Source organism: Meleagris gallopavo, chromosome 1 (assembly GCF_905368555.1).
Source record: "Meleagris gallopavo chromosome 1, MGAL_WU_HG_1.1, whole genome shotgun sequence".
Classification (NCBI taxonomy): domain Eukaryota; kingdom Metazoa; phylum Chordata; class Aves; order Galliformes; family Phasianidae; genus Meleagris; species Meleagris gallopavo.
This window is the reverse complement of record NC_139404.1, coordinates 30,547,871-30,568,226: the sequence shown is the minus strand read 5'-3', so window position 1 is coordinate 30,568,226 and position 20,356 is coordinate 30,547,871. Positions and strand designations below refer to the sequence as shown.

At 40.8% G+C, this 20,356-nt stretch overlaps 1 protein-coding gene across 5 annotated transcripts in view; it reads left to right on the top strand.

Annotated features, from left to right (window-relative positions):
• SLC38A1 (solute carrier family 38 member 1) overlaps positions 1–20,356 on the top strand; it is a 38,654-nt gene that overhangs the window by 3,903 nt on the left and 14,395 nt on the right. For 4 of the 5 annotated variants that reach the window (XR_014882232.1, XM_085220032.1, XM_085220027.1 and 1 more), the window contains 9 exons: positions 4,288–4,500; positions 10,016–10,091; positions 10,674–10,789; positions 15,918–15,991; positions 17,615–17,707; positions 18,006–18,087; positions 18,917–18,999; positions 19,906–19,964; positions 20,081–20,206. Coding sequence is in view for 4 of the 5 variants with exons in the window: in XM_085220032.1 (XP_085076158.1) it covers positions 4,382–4,500; positions 10,016–10,091; positions 10,674–10,789; positions 15,918–15,991; positions 17,615–17,707; positions 18,006–18,087; positions 18,917–18,999; positions 19,906–19,964; positions 20,081–20,206 (828 nt within the window). In the remaining variant the exon portion in view is untranslated. Of the gene's footprint in view, positions 1–4,287; positions 4,501–6,568; positions 6,668–10,015; positions 10,092–10,673; positions 10,790–15,917; positions 15,992–17,614; positions 17,708–18,005; positions 18,088–18,916; positions 19,000–19,905; positions 19,965–20,080; positions 20,207–20,356 lie in introns of all 5 variants that reach the window. The other variant, XM_085220045.1, reaches the window with a different exon arrangement.

Here is a 20,356-nt window from a genome sequence, read left to right as displayed (position 1 = left end):
AAACAGCATGTGCGAAACTCAAGTGCTCCATTCTGATGCCTCCTAACCGACCAAGAGGAGGGACTTCTTGGCAAAACTCCTTCTGAGCAAAAAAAGTTGAGTCATATTTCTTTTAAGTAAATTGTCTTGAATTCCGTAGTTAAAATTGCTTAGTGTGTCTTGGATATTTGCCATCCCAAAGACTGCAGGAAATGCACTGTGAATGAAGCACGCAGTGAGTGTGCAAGTTGACGTGAGGAAAACCATACCCCAAGATGGACATAATGGTGTCCAGCCCCACTCCATGCCCTGTCACGTACGTGATCAGCTCCTGAGCAGCCTTGCATCCTAAGATGGCACTTCTTGAATTATATCCTTCACAGGATATGAAAAAAAATACCTGTGAGTTATGCTATGCTTCATCATTACCACCAGGAGTGATGTTACTTTTAGATATGTTGCTTCTAATATGTTTCTAGAGGTGTATTTCATATATTACACCTCTTCCAAGTACTGCCTAGAAAGAGCTCATGTTTGAGCCAAAAGAAATAAAGTTAGATTGTCTATATCAATATATTTTTTCAAATACAAACTTTTTGAGCCCATTACTGCCAGTCTGGAGCTTTTGACTGTCCAGAAGAGAGGAGTTGCAGGGCTCTTTTTATTTTTCTTTTGATGTTTCAGAAGGCAATACAGGAAAAGAGCCCGGCTCTTGGAATGTGTTTTAATGGCTTGTAAAGGTCTCCATATCCTTGAGAAAAATAAACTCGTTTTATCTTCTTGTGTTATCTTACAGTCCTCCTTCTGAAGTCTGTGACCAGTTGAAATCTTTCCCATATTCTACAAGGAGCAGACAGGGAATAAATTATCCATTGTGGGATTTGCAAGACATGTCATGGGATGTCTAAAGAGAAAGCCAAGATCCTAGGCCAGTACAGGACTTTTTCTGCTGCACCGGAGGCCTGGATCAGCTATCAGACACAGACTTTTGAGGTTCCTTTAGAAGTGTCTTTAGCCCTTTTCTGGTTTTCTCTTGGGGCAATTCATGCTTCAAGAAGTATTTGCCCATGTGAGTGGAAAACTCGGAAGTAAGGGCAGGAATCTAATTTTTTTCTTTTTGTTTTAGTCTGTGTGTGTCTGGAGAGAGGTTTGATTGCAGGGATCTGGAACTTCTCTGTTTATAAGGTTTAAAGATGGGCAGAGTAGCAAGCACAAAGGGATTTCTGCAATCACTGTTTAGATTATTTCTAATTTACATTAAAAGGCAATTAATAATCAAGTTCAGTCTAGCAATTTTTGCCAACATAGCATTTTTATCTGCATTTACCTTATATTGTTTGAACGAAAAGGTTTTCAGTAAAAATGCAAAAGTCTTCCAGCTCAGAATCAACATACAATGACTTTTGTGAGGTGAAGCATTTGTTTTTTTCCTTCCCACAGCATCAATGGCACCAGCAGCAGATATACATCTGTCTTCCTTTCCCCATACTTTTGCAGAGCCAGCATGCAGCATGAGGAAAGTAAAGCTGGGATCTCTACCCCTAGGGACTGTGGGTGTTCTTGAGAAGCTGTGTGCTATTTGTCACTTCCATCACCTGCAATATAAACAGGCAATTTAGAGTGAATTGCATGTGACCACCTGTATCCAGGCCTGTGGAGGGAACCAAGAATGGTTAGCTCCGATGAAGGGTTTGTGTTGTGTATATCTAAAGGAAAGTTATCTTTACAAAATTTACTTCCAAGCTTTACTTGGATTTATTTTTTTTTTTCTGGGTATCACACATATCGCTCTTTCTCTCTGAATCTTCAAGCACTTCACTGAATGCTTTTGTCACTATTGTCGCCCCAGCTTTACAGTTGGAGTTGCTAAGGACAAGGTAGTTATCTTTTGCCAAACCTTGGAATGAATTCCTGCTGTGACTGTGAAGTTTCAGGCCCCAGCCCCGCAGTTCTCTCTTTGCTGCTCTCATGTTTTGGCACTGAGGTCAGGTTTTTTCATACTTGGAAGTTCAATGTATTATTTCACTCCACAGTGTTGTTAGTTTCAGGGTTCTGTTTTGTTTTAGTAAACCACTTAACCTAACAAGAACCCGGTACAGACTCCAAGATGCTGTCATGCTGTTGCAGGAGCCACTCATCTGTCTGAAACCTGGAATCTGCTGAAGTTGTTGCTGGTGGGTCAGCTGGCGTCAGCTGCATCAGCATCTTCATTCAAACTTTTTTTGGTAGAATCTGAGCTTTAGTTCAAACAAACAAACAGAAAAGTCATTGCTTTCGCACTCCAAAGATTCCTTGCAGACAAATCAGCCAGACACTCTCCTGTAGGTCCAGCTCACAGCATAGCGGCAGCAGGAAGGGGAAGCAGGAGCTGCACACCAACGAGCCATGAAACCCACTCTCAAACATGCTGTTTACCTCACAGAAGGGTTAATTTCAGCCCCTATTTTTGCACACACTCAGCATAGAATTTATTCTGCACAAGCAGTGTCAGGATGATTGGGGAAATCATCCTGGGGGACAAAGATGCAGAAGAGCCCCCACAGGGAAAGTTGCGCTGCTTGAATTTTAGACAAGCCTCTGCTTGGCTTTAAAATGCCAGATACAAATCTCAGTATGCATTGCCACTTCTATTAAGGTGCTGTTTATTTTAGGAACTCATGGTCACAAGAAGCCTCAGGATTCAGCATGCTCACTCCTTGCCACCTCACAGCCGCTACCTCCTGTGGCTTTATCCTTTTATAAAAAGATCACGCTTTCCTTCCAAAATAAGTAGACTACTTTATGCCCCTGGGAAGACTGCTCCAAATATCACCACCAGAGCCACCCCTTGTTCACCGGTTTGCAGCTGTTTGTCTGCAGCCGACTTTCATTTTGCCTTGCACCAACCTTATAAAACACAGGCACTTGCCCTGGGTGCCCGTGCTCTGCATTTGCTGTGTGGGGGAGCTGAGGAGGGCCTGGCCAGGGTCCCTACACACAGTCCTCCCCTGGCAGCCATGTGCCCTCCTCATGCCTCCATATCTGGGCATGAGCAGCTCCCATAGGCCGGGTGGGCCTCGCTCCACCACCAGCACAGTGCCTCTGCCATGGCCAGGGCTCATGAGGAAGCTTTTGGAAGACTGAAGATGAATGTACTTTTCTCAGAAACTTAAAGGGAAAAGGGCTTCTTTGCAAAGCCCTCCTCTGAGTGAGGGGATTTGGTGTAAGCCAGGAGTATTGAGACCTGTAAACTTACTTGGAGCAGGCCGATGTTACAGTTTGGGGACACCGCTGCTTCCCTGGCTGTGTGAGAGTAGCTTGGTGGCTTTGAGGCAATTCTACAAATTTGAGGAAATATCCCCAAATAAATGTGGCGTGTGGGCATTCACTGAGTACCCCAAGACAAATTGCAAATTATTCCTTGGCAGTGCAGCAGAACATTCATTCACAAAACGGGAATGAAATGACTGTGGTGTGGGTGCTTGTTTCTTAATAACATTCTGGCGCCTCTGCATCATGCAGGCACTGTTGGTCTGTCAGGCTCTGGAAAAAGTTGGCCTTCAGCTGATTTACATTTCTAACAAGGAAACGTGCCACCATAGCAGCCTTATCCAAATTCCCTTTGGTGCTTTTCTTGGCACCTTTATGTAACACATCTAACAGCAGAGAGGCCTCCTGGTCAATAAGTAATAACTGCTTGACACAAGATGTATGTTATTAATTCTTCATATGAGATGTGTTCTTAGGGATTTATTATTGTCTGGTTTTGTCCTTGTTTGGAATAAGTGTAGCCATACACAGAGCAGCCTCTGTATCTCTTCTTTACCAAAAAAAACCTACCATACTCAAATACCTTGAGTACAGACATCAGTAGAACAGAGTGCTGCGATAACACTGCCCCACTGTTCCTCCATTTAGCAGCAGCATGAACTTGAGGTATTTTATATTTTTAAGTAAGGAGCAACGTGGAGAATGTACTGAAGATGAACACTGAATAACTAATGGTTCTTGGGCAAGCAAATAAGTTTTATTCCTTAATTTGTAAGTCATTGAGTCTCTTCTTCTGAATCAGATGATAGGTTATAACTACAGGCACCATCTTCTGCAGTCAGCTGTTGGTCTGGGTAAATCTGTAAGGCCGGTGGAGTTGATCTCATTAAGGAGAATGAAACATCACTATTGGACTGCATGACTTCTGTTAAAACCTGAAGTGCTTCTAATGATAGGTTGGTGAGGATGATCCCTCATGTCCAGGTTTCACTGTGTTCTTCTGGTGATATTACCTACTGTTGGTGTGTATATCTTGGGCTTTTTTCTTGTCTTACCTAGGTTGCTGATACTGTGGCTGCCATTTACCCACCAGATCCCAACCAAACACTAACATTTCAAGAAACACTTGGAGACGTACAGTTCCTCACCCAAGATGCCATTCAAAGCTGGATTAGAACTGACTGAATTACAGAATATGACTATTCCTGAAGATGATAACATCAGCAATGATTCAAATGATTTCACAGAGGTGGAAAATGGCCAGATAAATAGGTGAGTATTTTTCCATTGACACTGCCTGTGCTAAGAAACACGCTGTTTAAAAACAGCATTCTAATTTTCAGTATAAGTTTTGAATTATTCATTACCAAGTCATGCTCCATTTGAAGACGTAATTTGAATTTCATATGTGACATCTGTTGGGCATAGGCTGCAACAGCAGATAAAGCAAAGAGAGTGACAATTTATTCATCGTTTCAAATCTTTCAAATTAGTCTAATAGAATGCACAAACATATAATGTAGCAAAAAGCCCAACATTATGAAACGTCTACTTGCACACAACAGAGAAGCAATAATAATAAATACAATTAGACCAATAGAATAATTTGAAACAAATTGCTTTATTGACCCTATGATGACAGCTGAAACCTTCCTGGCCACATCCACGTCCCCAGGCTGATGGGGATTTGCAGCTGGCACTGCTCAAAGTTGGTCAGGATGAGGAGAGGCAGCAACCACTCTGCCCCAGGGCACAGAGGGTGAGGAGCTGCTCAGAGACCTGCACCTAACTTGTATCCAGATAGGGAATGCAGCTATTTGTCAATTCTAGTGAAAACTGGCCAATCGCTTTCCCTATAGCATAATAGTTTACCAAAGAAACTTGTTCTGCATGATGGTGCATCTTCCAGGCCTCTATGCCAGGCACCAGCATCCCAAAGGTGCTGAACTCTGCTGTGTGCACCATGGGTCTATTGCCGTGCTCCAGCTGGGTTTTGCAAGCTGCAAAGCAAGAAGCAGCTTTTTGACTAAACTTTCTGTCAAAGCGCTGCACAGCAAGGGCAGGGGCAGGGGCAGGGCCTACAGCCAGCCAAGCTGGGAAAGCTATGGGGTGGCCACCAGCTGCGCCTGCTGCAGTGTGATCACAGCGTGGCTGCGCCAGTGGAGCTTAGGGTTGATCAGGAATTTTCTGTTGCAACCACTTTGAAGGGAGGTGCCAGGGCGAAATGCAAACCAATTCTGTTTATTAAAAACAAAAACAAAAAACAAAACTCGGACTTTGTCAAAACAAAACAGTTCCTGTATGAACCTGCTGGCTTTGCTGCTGGCTTCCTTGGAGCTCATGAGCTGACAGTGGTAGAAGCGTTCCCTGGGGCCTACTGAGGATTTATGTCCTTGATAGGAGGAGGAGTGGTGGCTGTGCCTCCTGAGCTCTTGCCTGGTAACTGTCAGGGGAAAAGCCCTGTTAGCCCATCATCTTTCATTGAGCACTTATAGAGGCTGAGCAGGGAGCATGCTGCATACATATGACACGCAGTGCTCACCGTGTGTTTTATGGAGCTGCGCTGTGAGTGTGGCAGCGTCTGAGCAGGGTTGAGTTGGAATAAAAACTGGGTGAGGAAAGTGTCAGAACTGAGACAAAATTTCTAAATCCTGCTCTGGCTCTTCAAAGCACATGAGTATATTCCACTGTTTTCCACTCCCTGATGGAAATCCCATAGCTGTGTCAGAAAACACCCAGGCTCTGTGTAATATGAGGTTAAGGGGTGTATGGACATTCATATTTTGTGCCATCTGACACATGGTGTAAGGCCTTGTGAAACGCCAAAGTCCACCAGTATCAGTGGAGCTTTTTTTGTTGATTTCACTTGAGCTTTAGATTAGATCTATAATTTTCAACTGACTTTCTTTCAGTTGTTTCAGCTTGTTTGATTCCACACTCTGTACTTCATTTTGTACCTTTTTTTTTTCCCAATGCATAATTTTTCAAGCAGAATGTAGAACAGCATTTTTAAGAGTCTTTTGGAGACAATGCAGCAGTAAGAAGCTGATTTAAACCCCAAATATTTCCCAATCTTAGAAAAGAATTCTCTTGTTCGCTTTAGATTTCCAGCATTTTATGGGCCTGAATATGTATTTGTATATGCAGGAGTGTTATATTATTTGGGAGGAGCTCTATTGGGAGGGTTTTTCTGTGTGTGCAAATGTTAAATATTTTCTGAAATATTTTCTGGATATGGGTTTGCCGTCTTTTAACGATTTATCCTGGCTACACGTCTTTGCCATTGCTGAACATGACATAAATCAGTGCGTAGATGACCTATTGCTTCCTGTGATAGCAGGACAGATCTGCTAAGCTGTTCAGCAGACTTGGATCTGTACCTGTGATGATGCTCTCAGGAAGCTGCTGGCTGGATGCTTGTCCTAGTCTGCAGCTGTGGGTAAGTTATGAGCGCTCCTTGTTTGGTTGACAAGGTTGCTGGTAGCTATACCCAGATCTGGTCAAAGTTTCATAGTGTAAGCCAGAGCAAGCTTTCTTCTGCATTTCTTGTTCCTGCTTGTCCTGGAAATCTTTGCCATCGCTCAAGCTGCAGCTCCGTTTAAGAAACCGCCTGAGGATAGAGTTCTGTCATCTTGGCAAAATGAGCCTTCCCTAACAAATGTTTAAGGCATTGTCAAGTATCACTTTAAGTTAATTATGTTTAAACATATCTGAGATGGCTAAATGGTTTTAACTCTGCTTAGCCAAAATGGTTAGCTCCAGGATATCACCTTTATCAAATATTTCTCATTTAAGTCCTTTAATAAATTAAATTTGGAGACTGTGGTTAAGTACAGTCCTTTTAAAACCACTTTATCAATAAGACTGAGTTTCTGCTTTTCACTAAAACAAGGCATAAAAATAATTGGATTACAGAATTCTTTCCAAGCCAACCGTGAGGCTTCTTTCATCACAAGGATGAGCTGATCATCTTTTGACCAGGATATTCTATAAATGCATCTGAAAAGTTTTGCATGAACTGTTCGTGCTTGACTGTGATGTAGAAAGCACACCAGGAAATCAGAAACATAGAAGAATGAGTTATGATTGTGTATGAGGAGTAGAGCATTCAAAATGAAGACAACGAACAGCCCAAATGGATTTCATGCTTGTCAGGGGTCACAGGGCACTGGAGGCATGGGCTGCCTCACCATGCATTTCTGTAGGACCTGTCACTGGCTCTAATCCTTCTGTGGGCTGGGAGGATCCTCAGCAAACAGTCATATTGCTTTGTTCAAGTCAGATTTATAAAGCTCAATATACATCGTTATGACAGTGAGTAGCTTGCTTTCTAAGCGCATCTGTTGAGCAGAGCAGATGCAAGGCATGATTTAATAAGAAATTATAGTATTCCAGTCTATGTTCTCCTTTACATACCGTAGTAAAAAACATCCTGAAATTAGATTAAAAAAAAAAAAAAAGTGAAACATTTATTTTAAAAAAGCGAATATGGGGAAGATTAGTTTCTGTTAAATCCATTTGCCTACCTTCTCCCTACTTTCTTTTATTTTCTCCTTTCATTTTCTCTTTTTGAATTTGAGTTCAGCAACGCATTCCATTTATGAGCAGCATGGGGTGTCTCACGATGCATCCATGCCACCTACTGAGCATCGAATCGAGGCAACCTTTCTGTCCAGGCCTGCCAGTTACGTTGCCTGCAGCAGGGCATGTAGCCGCAGACAGGCAGACGGACATCTCACAGCCCCAGCTGGCAGGCAGGCCAGGAAGAGCCCTGTGCAAGCTGGGCGATGCTGTGCCTCTCGCGGAAGGTCACGATGGCCACATTCCTGTGTCTGACTTTGCCTACCCATACGCACTGTGCAGCAGAGATAGAGAAAAGGTGTGCACTGCAACATGGTAAATATGGAGTGGATGAGTAACACACCTTGTCATAGGAGATGAGACGATTTTAACATGGCTAACTCCAGAGAAAGTACTTTGGATTAGTGTATCTAACAAGATGTTTTCTGCGCTGCCCATCTGGAAGGAAATAATGCATTTGTTACCTACTGAAAATACTAATTCTATAAAAACTCATTTCTGTTGAAAGTGTTGAAATGAAAAATTCCAAAATTGCTTTACATTTGAGCAATGTCTTTTGGATGTAGTCTTTGTCATGTGCTAGCTCTTTAACAACAATTTTCATTGACCTTTAATGCCAGGTGGCGGTAATGATAGTATCTGCAGATTTGTTATTTTTGTAATTATTGAACAGAACAAATGCACAGGGCTGAGCGGGAGCAGGGGGAGCGAACTAGCTGACTTCTCCCTACTCTGACAAAATCTGAAATGACACATGATCTCCATGGTTGACAGAAGAAGGCAAAGCCCACAGATGTTCCCAGCAGCGCTCAGAAACACAAAAGAGACAAAACTTTTCTCTGCGCTCCTGCCTGTACAAATTGCCTGCAGGGTGTTTCGAGAGGGAGCTGGAATGTCTTTGTCAGACCGTTCACACTCAGCTGCCTGTGCTCAGCTTTAAACAGACATGGAAAAAAAAAACTCATATACTATGAATCTACAGAAGGTCGGATTGAGATTTTATTCCATCAGAGTGAAATGCCTTCCCAGTGAGATTCAGAAAGTTAATTTTGGATCGGTTCACCTTCGCCATGATTGCTTTTCACTCCTTAAAACACTGGGGGAGGATCAGCCATATATTCCAACTGCTTTAGGGCTTTAGAGACTGGCTCAGTATCTGTATTTTGCAGCAAATTAGTTTCTGAAGTTAACCGTTTAAAAAATAAAGGAGAAGCGTATGGTTGGTTTATATACAGAGCAAATCGAAGCAGATTGATGGTAGGAATCAAAGTTGCTGCAAAAAAAGCAATAATTGCACAGAGTTAGAACTGTGATTCTTTGGCCGGGAGATATTCCCAGCTGTGGGAAAGGGCCATTAGGGCTGGTCTTTGTGTTCAGCTCACTGCTTGCTTTAAGAAGAGTCACTATAATCTGCCTACAGAAAAAAGGAAGCTTGGTGACAACCATTGGATATGTATGTGTTATGAATGATGGCTGCTATAGGTAGTGCCAGAGAACCATCTGTAAATTAGCAGAGATGCCAGGGACTTAATTGTGCATAAACTTTTGGAAGATGAATAGCTGAAAGAATGCTTTACACAAAGTAAAATTGTTTGCTGAAGAGTAGGTCTGAGAGTAACTAACAGCATACCCTAATCAGAAGTGTTGTAAATCCGTTGTCTGTATTAGGGATAGAGAGCACATAAAGCTGTAGAGAAAGAGAAGCCATTCAGCTCATGTTCCTCTGTGTAGAGATGTTTGATTTTGCAGTGTGGTAAATTTGATACTGAGTTTTGAAGGGCTTCTTGAACATACAGCAGCCCCAACCTGAAGCATCCCCATAGAGCACATGGCCCGGTTCAGAATGGCCCCAGCAACACTGCTGCCTGCAGCACCTCATCCTCCTCTTAGCTCCAACCACACCAACCCCACAGTAGCAACAGAGGGCTTGTTCTCAGCAGCTTGTTGGTGCCCTTTCCTTACTAGATCTCCTAAAATACCTCTCCCTACACATTTATTCTGATCTAGTGGTACCTTTACTGACACCCAGTCTGTGCTGGCATCAGGAAGGCGTAAGTGGGCTCCTTTCACAGTTACAGGCTTGACCTTTTCTTGTGTACAGCTTGTATACATTGTGTATTTTGTGATCACATACTGCTCATGGAATTAACTTGTTTGCATTTTCTAATGTCTCTTTGCTGGAAATTAATCCTCTGTCTTCTTTCAGCAAGTTTATTTCGGACCGAGAAAGCAGGAGAAGTCTCACAAACAGCCACTTGGAAAAGAAGAAATGTGATGAATATGTAAGTATTCTTGGAAAAGAAGAAATGTGATGTATATGTAAGTATTCTTGGAAAAGAAGAAATGTGATGAATATGTAAGTATTTTTGCAGGCTTTCCCTTTGTCAATATGAACTGTCTGTCATGTGTGGAGAGCCCTTAGACATGGTCTTCAAAAGAGCTGAGTACAGGCATTTGTTACTGAAATCCAAAAAAACCCAAAAAGCATTTTGGTTCAGGCAAGGGAAGTCCTCTAACCCTTGCTGGGCAGGAGGCGTGACTGTTCACCGTGGCCTTATAATACATCACTCGCACACCTAAGATGTTCCACAGGCGTGACAAGAGATGGATTTTAAGGTTCAGACTGTAAGTATGAGTTGTATATTGCCCATTGTATTGATGTGAGTTTACAAAATCTGTAGGGCAGCGATCAGAATATAAGCATGAAAAAGAGCAGTGGCCTTATTTCTCTTTCAAACCTCACAGTGCTACCACAGCAATAGCTCTTTCTATCTGATTATCACATAGCCTGCAGGTTGGGGTGTAGGGGCATTCCTGTGCTCTGTTCCAAACTCCTGTTGACACACAAACCTTTGTTTCTCCAGATTCCAGGTACGACTTCTTTGGGAATGTCTGTCTTCAACCTCAGCAACGCCATCATGGGCAGTGGCATTTTAGGCCTCGCTTTTGCATTGGCCAACACAGGAATCTTACTTTTTTCGTAAGTGTGAATGGGTTCAGGAGCTGATCTCTGCTCTGTGAGTGAGTGGAGTGATTGATGGTCCATTGGAAATGCAATGTTCTTCTTCATCGCGTGAAGTAGCCGACCTGTATAAGTAACTTGGATTTCAGGATACTGCTGGATGGGTCAGCTGTTTCACTGTCTAAAAATGAACTCAAATCCTCAACTACAGCTTTCAAGCCTGAAAATGTTAGCTACGTTTTTCAGACATTTATTTTTCAGTCAAAACAATGGGGAAAAAAAACACTAGTTATGCTTCTAAAGCAGATTAAGTCCATGTCATCAACTGCTGACCTTTGCCTAGCCAGGGACTTTTCTTGTGGTCTACAAATTGCACATACATTGAAAATAGCAAATGTATTCAGTAGTAATACTTGCAGTGTGACAGTACTTACTTCTTACTTGTGTCACAGAATCTCTATAGCTTTCAGCAAAGCGTGATGCAATATCTAATCTTGTAAGCAAGAAAAAGGAATATTTATACTCTTTTAAATGTCAGATATAATATTTTCATCTCACTCCCACAGTTTCTTCAGTTTCTTATGTGTGCATTCTTAAAAGCCAACATAAATATAGCCAAGATTTGAGTATAAAAAAAAAAAAAGCTGAGGTAGAGTACTTTACCAAAAAAAAAAAGCAGCATTTCATAAAACAGAATTTTATAGTTTAAAAATGAAACAGTGCCAATGAATGAATAAGACACAGAATACTGTGTTATTTTGGTTTGCAGCATGAGGCATTTCATTGTGAAAAGTGATTGTTAAGAAATCAGTTGGGAATTGTGTGCATATTCCAGTAATAAATGTTCATTGAGGGAAGAAACACAATAATTTACAGTATTTGAGAACTGCTCAACACAGTTATTAAGTTTACAGATCACTATACAGAGGTGTCATTTCTTAAACATCAGATCCTAAAAAATTTAGAACTTAACATTTCTTAGGTTTTTTTTTGGAAAAATTATAATGTGAGCTCTGCATATAGCAGAATGAATGGCCAAAGTGGTATGTACAGCCATCTGCTCCAGGATTTTGTGCCAGTATAGCTGCAGCCATGCTGCTAGAGTACAGTTTGCAGTGGTTGGGTAAAATCTGGGAATAATCCAAGGAATTAATCCACTTACATTAAGAATGTACAAAGCCTCATTATTGTGTTGCAACTAAGCTAGGCAATAAAGTAGCAGGACTCAAATTTAGATTTTTCTTATGCGGAGGGACTGAGTTTACTTCAGTTTTGCTGATTTTAACCAACATGTGATACTAACCTCTCTGTGATACTCCACCATACTCTGATAAAGTTCACCTCTGAGGACACAGACAGAGGTCTGCAGAAACTCTTGCAACCAAAAAAGGCTCAGTCTAGTTGCCTCTTCTGAGATAATAGTGTCTCAGCTAAAGAGTAGTACTTTCTATATCTACTTCTTAAGAGGGCATCATAGGCATCTTCAATTTCACCCTCAATTGCTTTATATTTCTGTAAGTAATATCATTCTCTTCTGTCTCTCTCAGTGAACAGTTTTTTTTTTTTGTGAAAGTTTAAGTGAAGTGCATTTGCTCTCAAGGATGTAGAAAGGCAGTTTCTTTCAAAATCAGGCCAGTGGTGTGAACACTGGAGAAACTTCTAACAACCTGTGGTGGAGACTGAGTTCATTTTGGTTTGAGTAGTGAGTGTGTGGATGTGTGCCAGCTAACTGCACAAAATTTGCCAAAACCAAATGTTTGTTAGTTTTATACAGCAAATAACAGTGCTACTCTCTACAGAATCAGATTGTATTTAAGAGTGGATAATTGTTTTTAGATAGCTTTATGATGCTTCTAGACCTGTTGGCTTGGAAATGGATCAGCCTGCTGAGATGAAAGGTAGGGAAACTAGCAGGACCTAGCTGACCAGTATAGCTGAGATTTTGCTTTTGATGCTTGGAGACAGATCATCCTAATGTGCTTTCTGTAGTTATGCAGGAAAATTTAGTCTCATAGTTAAAGTTAGACCAATGCTTTTACAGTTTTGGTCACATTCTCATTCAGTGCTGGTTTTTTTTTTGACAAATGTATAGTCCTGCTCTTTATTCCAAATATATCTTTGAACTGTCTCTTCTTTACAAGTGATAAAGGATAAAGTCTTGGAAAAAATTCATATGCTTTTTGCACATGAGAAAGCACTTATATTCATTACTCCTGAATAGCAGAATTGTAGAAGGTTTCTAGGTTGCCTTGTCCAGGTTGTCTGCCTGCCAGTACTTGCTTGCGACATCTCTGAAAAGTAGAAAGCAGAGGAGTAAAAATTAAAGCATCATTTTCAGGGCTAGTAAAGCAGACTAAAACTGGTTTCCACTCTCACAACTTTTGTGGTTCTGCAGTGTGAAGTAGATCAGTTCAGATCCTAAATTCTTGTGGAAAAGAAATACGGAGATGGATATGTGCTCTCACATGGTATTCACAAAACTGATTGATGCAGTGAAGAGTCAGGCTTTCTGAACAAACAGTTGAGAAACTCAGAGGAACTTTATCCTGATATTGTTAATAATTACAACCTAGATCAGAAAAAAAATATCCTTTCTTGTATGAAAAAGGGAAGAAAAGCCTTGTACTGCAGAAATATGGCCCAAAAGGTTGAGGAGCTTCAGTTGGGCCAAGTCAGCAAGGAAAAGCGGGAGCACCTGTAGGTAGCTCACTCTGCTTGTGGTTTTGCCCAAGTCCCAATAGCAGAGTAACAGATGACATTGCAGAGACAGACAGGCTGGCAAGCACAAGATGCCTTCAGCCTGCGTTTAGCCTGGCTCTGCAAAGGAGCAGAAAAGCTCTTTTGAGACACAGGGCTTGTTGGATGTGGTGCAGTGTGAGGTGACTACTGGAGCTTCACACCGGTCCCTGCAGACACCTCTGCTAAGGTTGGCTGGAGGCAGTCACTGGGCTGCAGCCACACAATGCCATGACCCTGCTCTTCACACTCTTCCCCATCTGATGCCTCACAGGGGTTCAGAGAGTGAAGAGAGGACTGCATGATCCTTGCTCTTCTGAGCATGCAGCCTGGGCTCCACAGGGGGCTGGGGACAGTACCTTTTCAGCTGCTTTGGTAGTGCAACTGTTGGCAGACAGCAGTGGTGTCATAGGAACAGTCTGTTCTTCATAGCCTTGTATCAGTCTCCTGCTCTAAGCTGTTTATTCTGGATTTGTTGAAGGGAGGTGACTTTTTCGTGTGCTGTTTGCATGCATAGCTGCCAGCACTACTTTAAAATTAGGCAAAATAATAAGCATTGAGATGGCAGTATGAGCTTCCCCACTTCTGTTTTGAATTTGCACAGGATGAGTGGTATGGACATTCTCATTCCCTTCCAAGGGGTGGTTCTGGCATGAGTGTCCTGACACAAACAAGTTCTTCATGCAGTGTTAATGAAAATGCCAAGCTTCTCTGTATTAATCCTATGGGGAGCTAAGAACAGCAGATCAGATAAATACCTGGCTGCTCGAGAGTGTTATTTTTACCACTGCAAAAGCTCCATGAGCTCAGTGCCTGAAAAACGGGAGCTTTTAATATTAAAATAGCCTTGATGCTGGCCTGTGCAACCAGAGCCACTTGGGACTGGGAGTGAGTCATGGCAGCTGTGAGCACCATGCCTCCACACAGACAGGGGAAGCAGGGCAGCAGGAGAGCTTAGCACGTCTTTAAAAATGGAGCAGCCAATGCAGGCTCCTTTCCCTTCACCTCCCCAAGGAGAAACACCCTTTGGCCTGTACGAAAAGTGTTGTGTTATTGTGAACCATCATTCTTTCTTGGCAGAAGAGCAGTTTCTCTTGCCATCTCTGTGTTTCTCCCTCCTCCTCTGGCTTCAAGAAACCCGTAGGTCATTATTTGACACAAAAGCATTTATAGTCCAAAATAAGAAAAAAGGAGAGGGAGGAGGCTTCTCATTCTGTTCTGTGTGTTCCAATGAAAGAGATGTCTTTCTGCTTATCTACGGCAGTAGATATGCAGTTTTCTTTTGAATTTTAGGCTTGTTTTCCTTGGTGTCCCAAGGGTAGCTGTCATAATAAAAAGAGGAATTGCCAGCAGATTGTCTGAATGCTCTTCACACGCATCATGAATACATGGTCAGGCCTTTATGTGCTCAGTGTTGAAGGGGAAGACACACATGGTGCTTGGCTAAAAGACCTAGAGCAATGAACTAAAGTATTGTTATGTTCTTTCCCCCTGGCACTGAGTGTCATTTGTGCAGCAGGTTCCCTCCACAAACAGTTTGGTCATTACTTCCTGCAATTCTACATGCAAAGTCAAAATATGGGTCACAGAAAAACAGGGAGTGACATCAGTGAGGGAACACCTGTCCCTGCCTGGGTGAAGCAGGAGCCTTTGGTTTCTGCCTTTACTCCCAGGAAAAGACAGTCTGGGCCATGAAGGTGAAGAGTCAGGTGCCTGCTCAGCTGCCTTAGTGCCCAACACCTAAAGCTCAGAGTCCTCAAGTCTCATGATTCCTCAGTGTGAGCACAGTGTCTTAATGGAAGCTAGAGACCACCTTATTCACTTAGTGAGTTGAGTTCATGTCCAGGTCCCATTCACACATCAAGAGCTGGCCAGAGCAAGACAGCTCTGTTCAGTGTTTGCCTTCCTCTTCTCCCATTCCGGGGCCATTGAGAGGCTACTTTTGGTGGCATGTGTCTTGGGGAGAGATGCTTACATTTGGCATGAAAATCCTTAAATAGAGGAGTTCCATCTGAAATTTTTACTTGGCTTCCAGGCAAAAAAAAAAAAAAAAGCTTTAGACTGTGTGGTGAGGAACGTATGCGACTCATTCCTGCTATGATTAAATCCTAATTCCTATATGATGAAACATCTCCATTCCTTCGGCTTGGAAGGGAACAACTAAATAGCAGGACGTAGTTCTACTGAGTTTTCCTTGGTTGAATTCCTCTGCATACAAGGTTTCGTACCTCCTCTGTAGTGTGTTAGAACTGCAAAAAGCATGTAAATCACTTTTGTTTATAGAGGTTTTTGCATTCTCAGAGGATTATAAAAAATATCTTGGCATCAGTGGGTAATGACCCAACACGTAAAATATTGCAATGCTAGAACTCTGTTCTTACAGTAAGCTTTATCTTTCATTCTTTTGTAGGCTGCTTTTGGTTTCTGTGACATTGCTGTCTATTTATTCAATACATCTCCTGTTGGTGTGTTCAAAGGAAACAGGTAATCTAAGATTTTATTGTACCATTTCAATGGAATTGTAAAGAAGAGGTGAAAAGTGCTCAGAATAAAGTCAAGTGCTTTGTGAAGCACAGTTTCCATCACTTTGCTGACACAAAAGGAAGTCCTACCAGATTTTGGGTCAGAAGCCCAGAATTTAAAATAATTTATGTCATGGCAAAGGAGAACAGCATATGACCATCACTGTAAAGAGAAAGTATATCTATATACCAAAGACCGAATTCTGTTGTAGTGAAATGTCATTTTCAACAAGGTAAAAGGAACAGCTCAGATAGTTTATTTGCGTTACAAAATCAATTCGAAATGAAATATAATGAATCTTTGTCTACAGCAAAGCTTACCTGGAAATACACCTTGTTGTTAGTGGCTAGTGTGAAATTCCTGATGGCCTGCATGTTGTAGTTGGAGAAAATAAAAGGGAACATTTCCTCCACGGAAGGAAGTGTACCTCTAAGCAAAATGTATTTCTAAACACAGAAGTTAGAAGTTATCTACAGGGTTAAATAGCTTTGTGTTCTGAATCCAAGAGATTCTTTCCTTGACTAACAATCACTGAAGCCGGATTTGTAAAGTTATTTGTACATAAGATTGCCAGTATATTTTAGGATGTAATTTGGATGCGGATGAGTTACTATTATGGTGTGTACAATGGCAGCAAATGCCTATTTAATTAGGTGTGCAGGCCTAATTGTGAACACTTTTGCCCTGTTAGTTCCCAGAATCTAAGCCCTGTTTTCTGTGCTGCCAGTTCACAGACACAACACTACATTTAAGGTCAATCTTGTTGTTTATACAAGCTTCAAAGAAGTAATCTCAGCTATAAGGAAACGTAGAGAAAAACAAACAATGAGATCCATTTTTAAAACAATCTGTTCAGTGTAACATCTGCAGTATTTCTCTTTCTGTTCTTGTGAGTCTCAACAGCTTCACCATGTCCAGTCTTTTTTTTTTTTCTCAGCCTGAATCACGGCCAAGAGAAAAAAAGAAAAAAAAAACATTTAACAGAAGCATAATACAATTAATTGTGGAGTTTCACAAGCTTGACAAATTTAAAATTAAGTTTTTGTTATAATTTACACTGTTCTCTGCTTTTACCTAAAACATACCACATTCTAGAATTCACAAGAACATCATCGTTAAAGACTGTAAATCATCCTGTACAACAGAGGCTGCCTTCATTTGGGTCATTTAGTCAAACCAGGCAAAATTACAGAATTACAGTCTGGTGTCTGTTGTGGCCAGGCTGCCAGTGCCAGTTTGTGGTCCCTGTTGTACTGAATTTGGTCTAGAGAGAAGGCTTTCAACCTCTCTCTCATTGAGATTGCAAAACTAATATGCCAGGATGGGGATACCAGGACTTAAAGTGCCCCTAAAGATATAGATGGACTCATTAAAGGAATCTCATAAGTGATTGGTAGCCAAAGACAGCATTTACAGATATCAAGAAAACATTCCTCCCTAAGTTTCAGCCCTAGCAATTACAAAAGAGCTCTCTATTCAGTTGCAACAGGAAGATATGATCGCAGAGAGGGAATCACAAGTGTTTTGACTCAGCAGCATATGCCACTGTATTCTTTACCTTTCTCCTCATTTCTTTTAACGCAGGCTGCATGGTATATGAAAAGCTTGGTGAGCAGGTTTTTGGTACCCCAGGGAAAATGATTGTCTTTGGATCTACATCTCTTCAAAATGTTGGAGGTAAAGGAGGAATATTAAAAAATACGAGCCACAAGCACTTTAATAAAGTTATGCTTACCAACTAGGCAGGTTCCCTTTTCTCCTGGTAATATCTTGGGATTTTCATGCTTGATCTCAATTATGTTTTGCACACTGCCTTTTAAAAATACTTTATTACTGAATAATCATTAATTTATAGTCAGTTACAGTTCTAGGTCTTCTAGCTTTACAAGCTAAGATTGGAAAAAGTGGAAAAAGAAATGTACTTTTCTGCAGAATATCTCATCTGTTTCCTGAAGTGATTTTCTTCTTCCTCCAGCAATGCTGAGCTATCTCTTCATAGTCAAAAATGAGCTGCCTTCTGCCATAAAGTTTCTAATGGGAGAAGAAGAAACTTTTTCGTAAGTTAAATTCAATTGGGTGATTTTAGAATTTAATGTTGTGTAAGGAAGCTTAAGTAAACATTTATAAAAACTCATAAGTATTCTTCAGGCTTGACAACAGAAGATCTTCACAGAAATATTTCTGTGAGTTAAAAACAAACAAGAAAACTTTGGGAAGGAAAAGAGGATGGATAGAAAATGAAAGATGAAGTCATCAACAGTTACTCTTTGCACAACAGATTTTAGTGCAGGATTATGGCTTATATCTTTTATAGTGTTGGTAACATTTGTAGATTCTGGGAACTGTGCAAGTTTAACATATTTCACTGCGTTCTTAGCATCTTACAGGATTTTTTTGCCCCTGAAGCACTGTCGATAGTTTCAAATTCTTCTATACTGATATATGACATTAGCAGAAAATTATTCTTAGGTTTCTGCCAATTGTCACTTGACACTTCCCAGCTTATTTTATAGAAGGATGGTATTCTTCTATAATAGTAAATATCCTTTACATTGGGTTTTGTAATGTACTGTAGAGAACCAGAAGAAAATAGAGAGCCCGTATCTCCGGCTTCCATATTAAATTGGCCAGAGCAGTGGAAATTCAACACACAGAACATCATTAATGCTGCATCTGAGTCATAGCAGTGTCATGTTTTAAGAGCTGGATGCTGAGTGATTCTGGTACTCTTCTGCAAAGTGCAGACATGGTCCCCATCTCCCCTGCTACAGTTAGGATAAAAAAGATACTTTTGTAACTGCAGTGATCAAAGAGGTCAGCAGAATTTGAGGAATGCCAGAAAGGTTTTGGGGTGTGTTCATGGTACTTTTTAAATGTTTTATACAGGGCATGGTACGTGGATGGGCGGATTCTTGTTGTTGCAGTGACATTTGGTATCATTCTCCCTTTATGTCTCCTTAAGAACTTAGGTAAGATGCAAATGCCGTTGCAGGAATAAAATACAGGAGCCCAGCCTCTGACAGCCACGTTGGCAAGTCAAATAAAAGTTAAAAATTGTGCTGTCATTGTTATGAGAGTATACTCCTGGTTTGGGAGTATGCTTTGTTCTGAGCATCTTGGAACAAGAAGGCCTAAATCATTGGAATGATCAAAATCAGTATAAACCAATTTCATCCATGCAATTGTGGAAATTGATTTAAATATATAGTTAGGGGAGTGCTTATTTGATAAGGTGACTCTATATAATGTGTAACGTAAAAACATGCTCATAAACAAAGATTGCAAAAAAATACTCTTCTTTCTATTAGTGTTGAATTTTTCAATGATTAGTTTAGTTGAAAATGCTGAACTTGTATGTAAGTTGTGTATAGAGAACAACATTTTCAAATGTGTTTGAGTCCACAGGGGTGCCAGTAGGTACATTATGTATTTTTTAAAACCGTGTAACAGATTTTGGCACTGAACTCCTGTTGGGATCTTCCTTTTGGGAAATTAACCCGTAGTAAGCTCACATTTCTGCATCACAGGGAACCTGGGTCACGTTCTGATTGCAATTTCACATCTTCCAGTTTATTTCAATTATCACAAAAGTAAAATTAGTTAAACTGCCATAGCAATGACCTTCAGGAAGGAAAGCACAAGTCACACTGGTTGGATCAAAGCTCTGCTCTGTCTGAAATCTCAGGGTCTTACAACATGGAAGGCACTAAATGAAGATACTTTTGTCCTACCCAGAAGCCTGTAATATATTTTAAATACATAATACATTTAAATTGTTCTTTTGAGTAGATAATTAAAAAGCAATATATGTTTAATAAAAATTATTTTGTATAACCTTTTTTTTTTTTTTTTTTTTTTTTTTTTAATTTCTTTAGGGTATCTTGGCTATACCAGTGGATTTTCATTAAGCTGTATGGTATTTTTCCTGATAGTGGTAAGTTCAGCTTATTTTGTTTGTTGGATTAGTCACTTGATTGGATATGCAGAATTTCTGAATTTAATTTTAATTTGCTTTTTAGTATCATTTTTAACAGTTAGTTCTTGTTCTAGGTTATTTACAAGAAGTTTCAAATTCTCTGTCTCGAACCGGAGCTAAATACAACATCACCTATCCTATCAAATAGCTCAGCACATGAGCATATGTGTAAGCCAAAGTATGTTATCTTTAATTCCAAGGTATGTTTCTCTTTATGATACTTATTTTTGATTCACATAATATATGCACCTACACCCCATGTCGTAATCAGCTCTGCACCACTTAGGGCCTGCCCTCTGTGCTTCCACACATAACTCTGATGGTGAATGCATGACAGGTGTCCTTGCCCA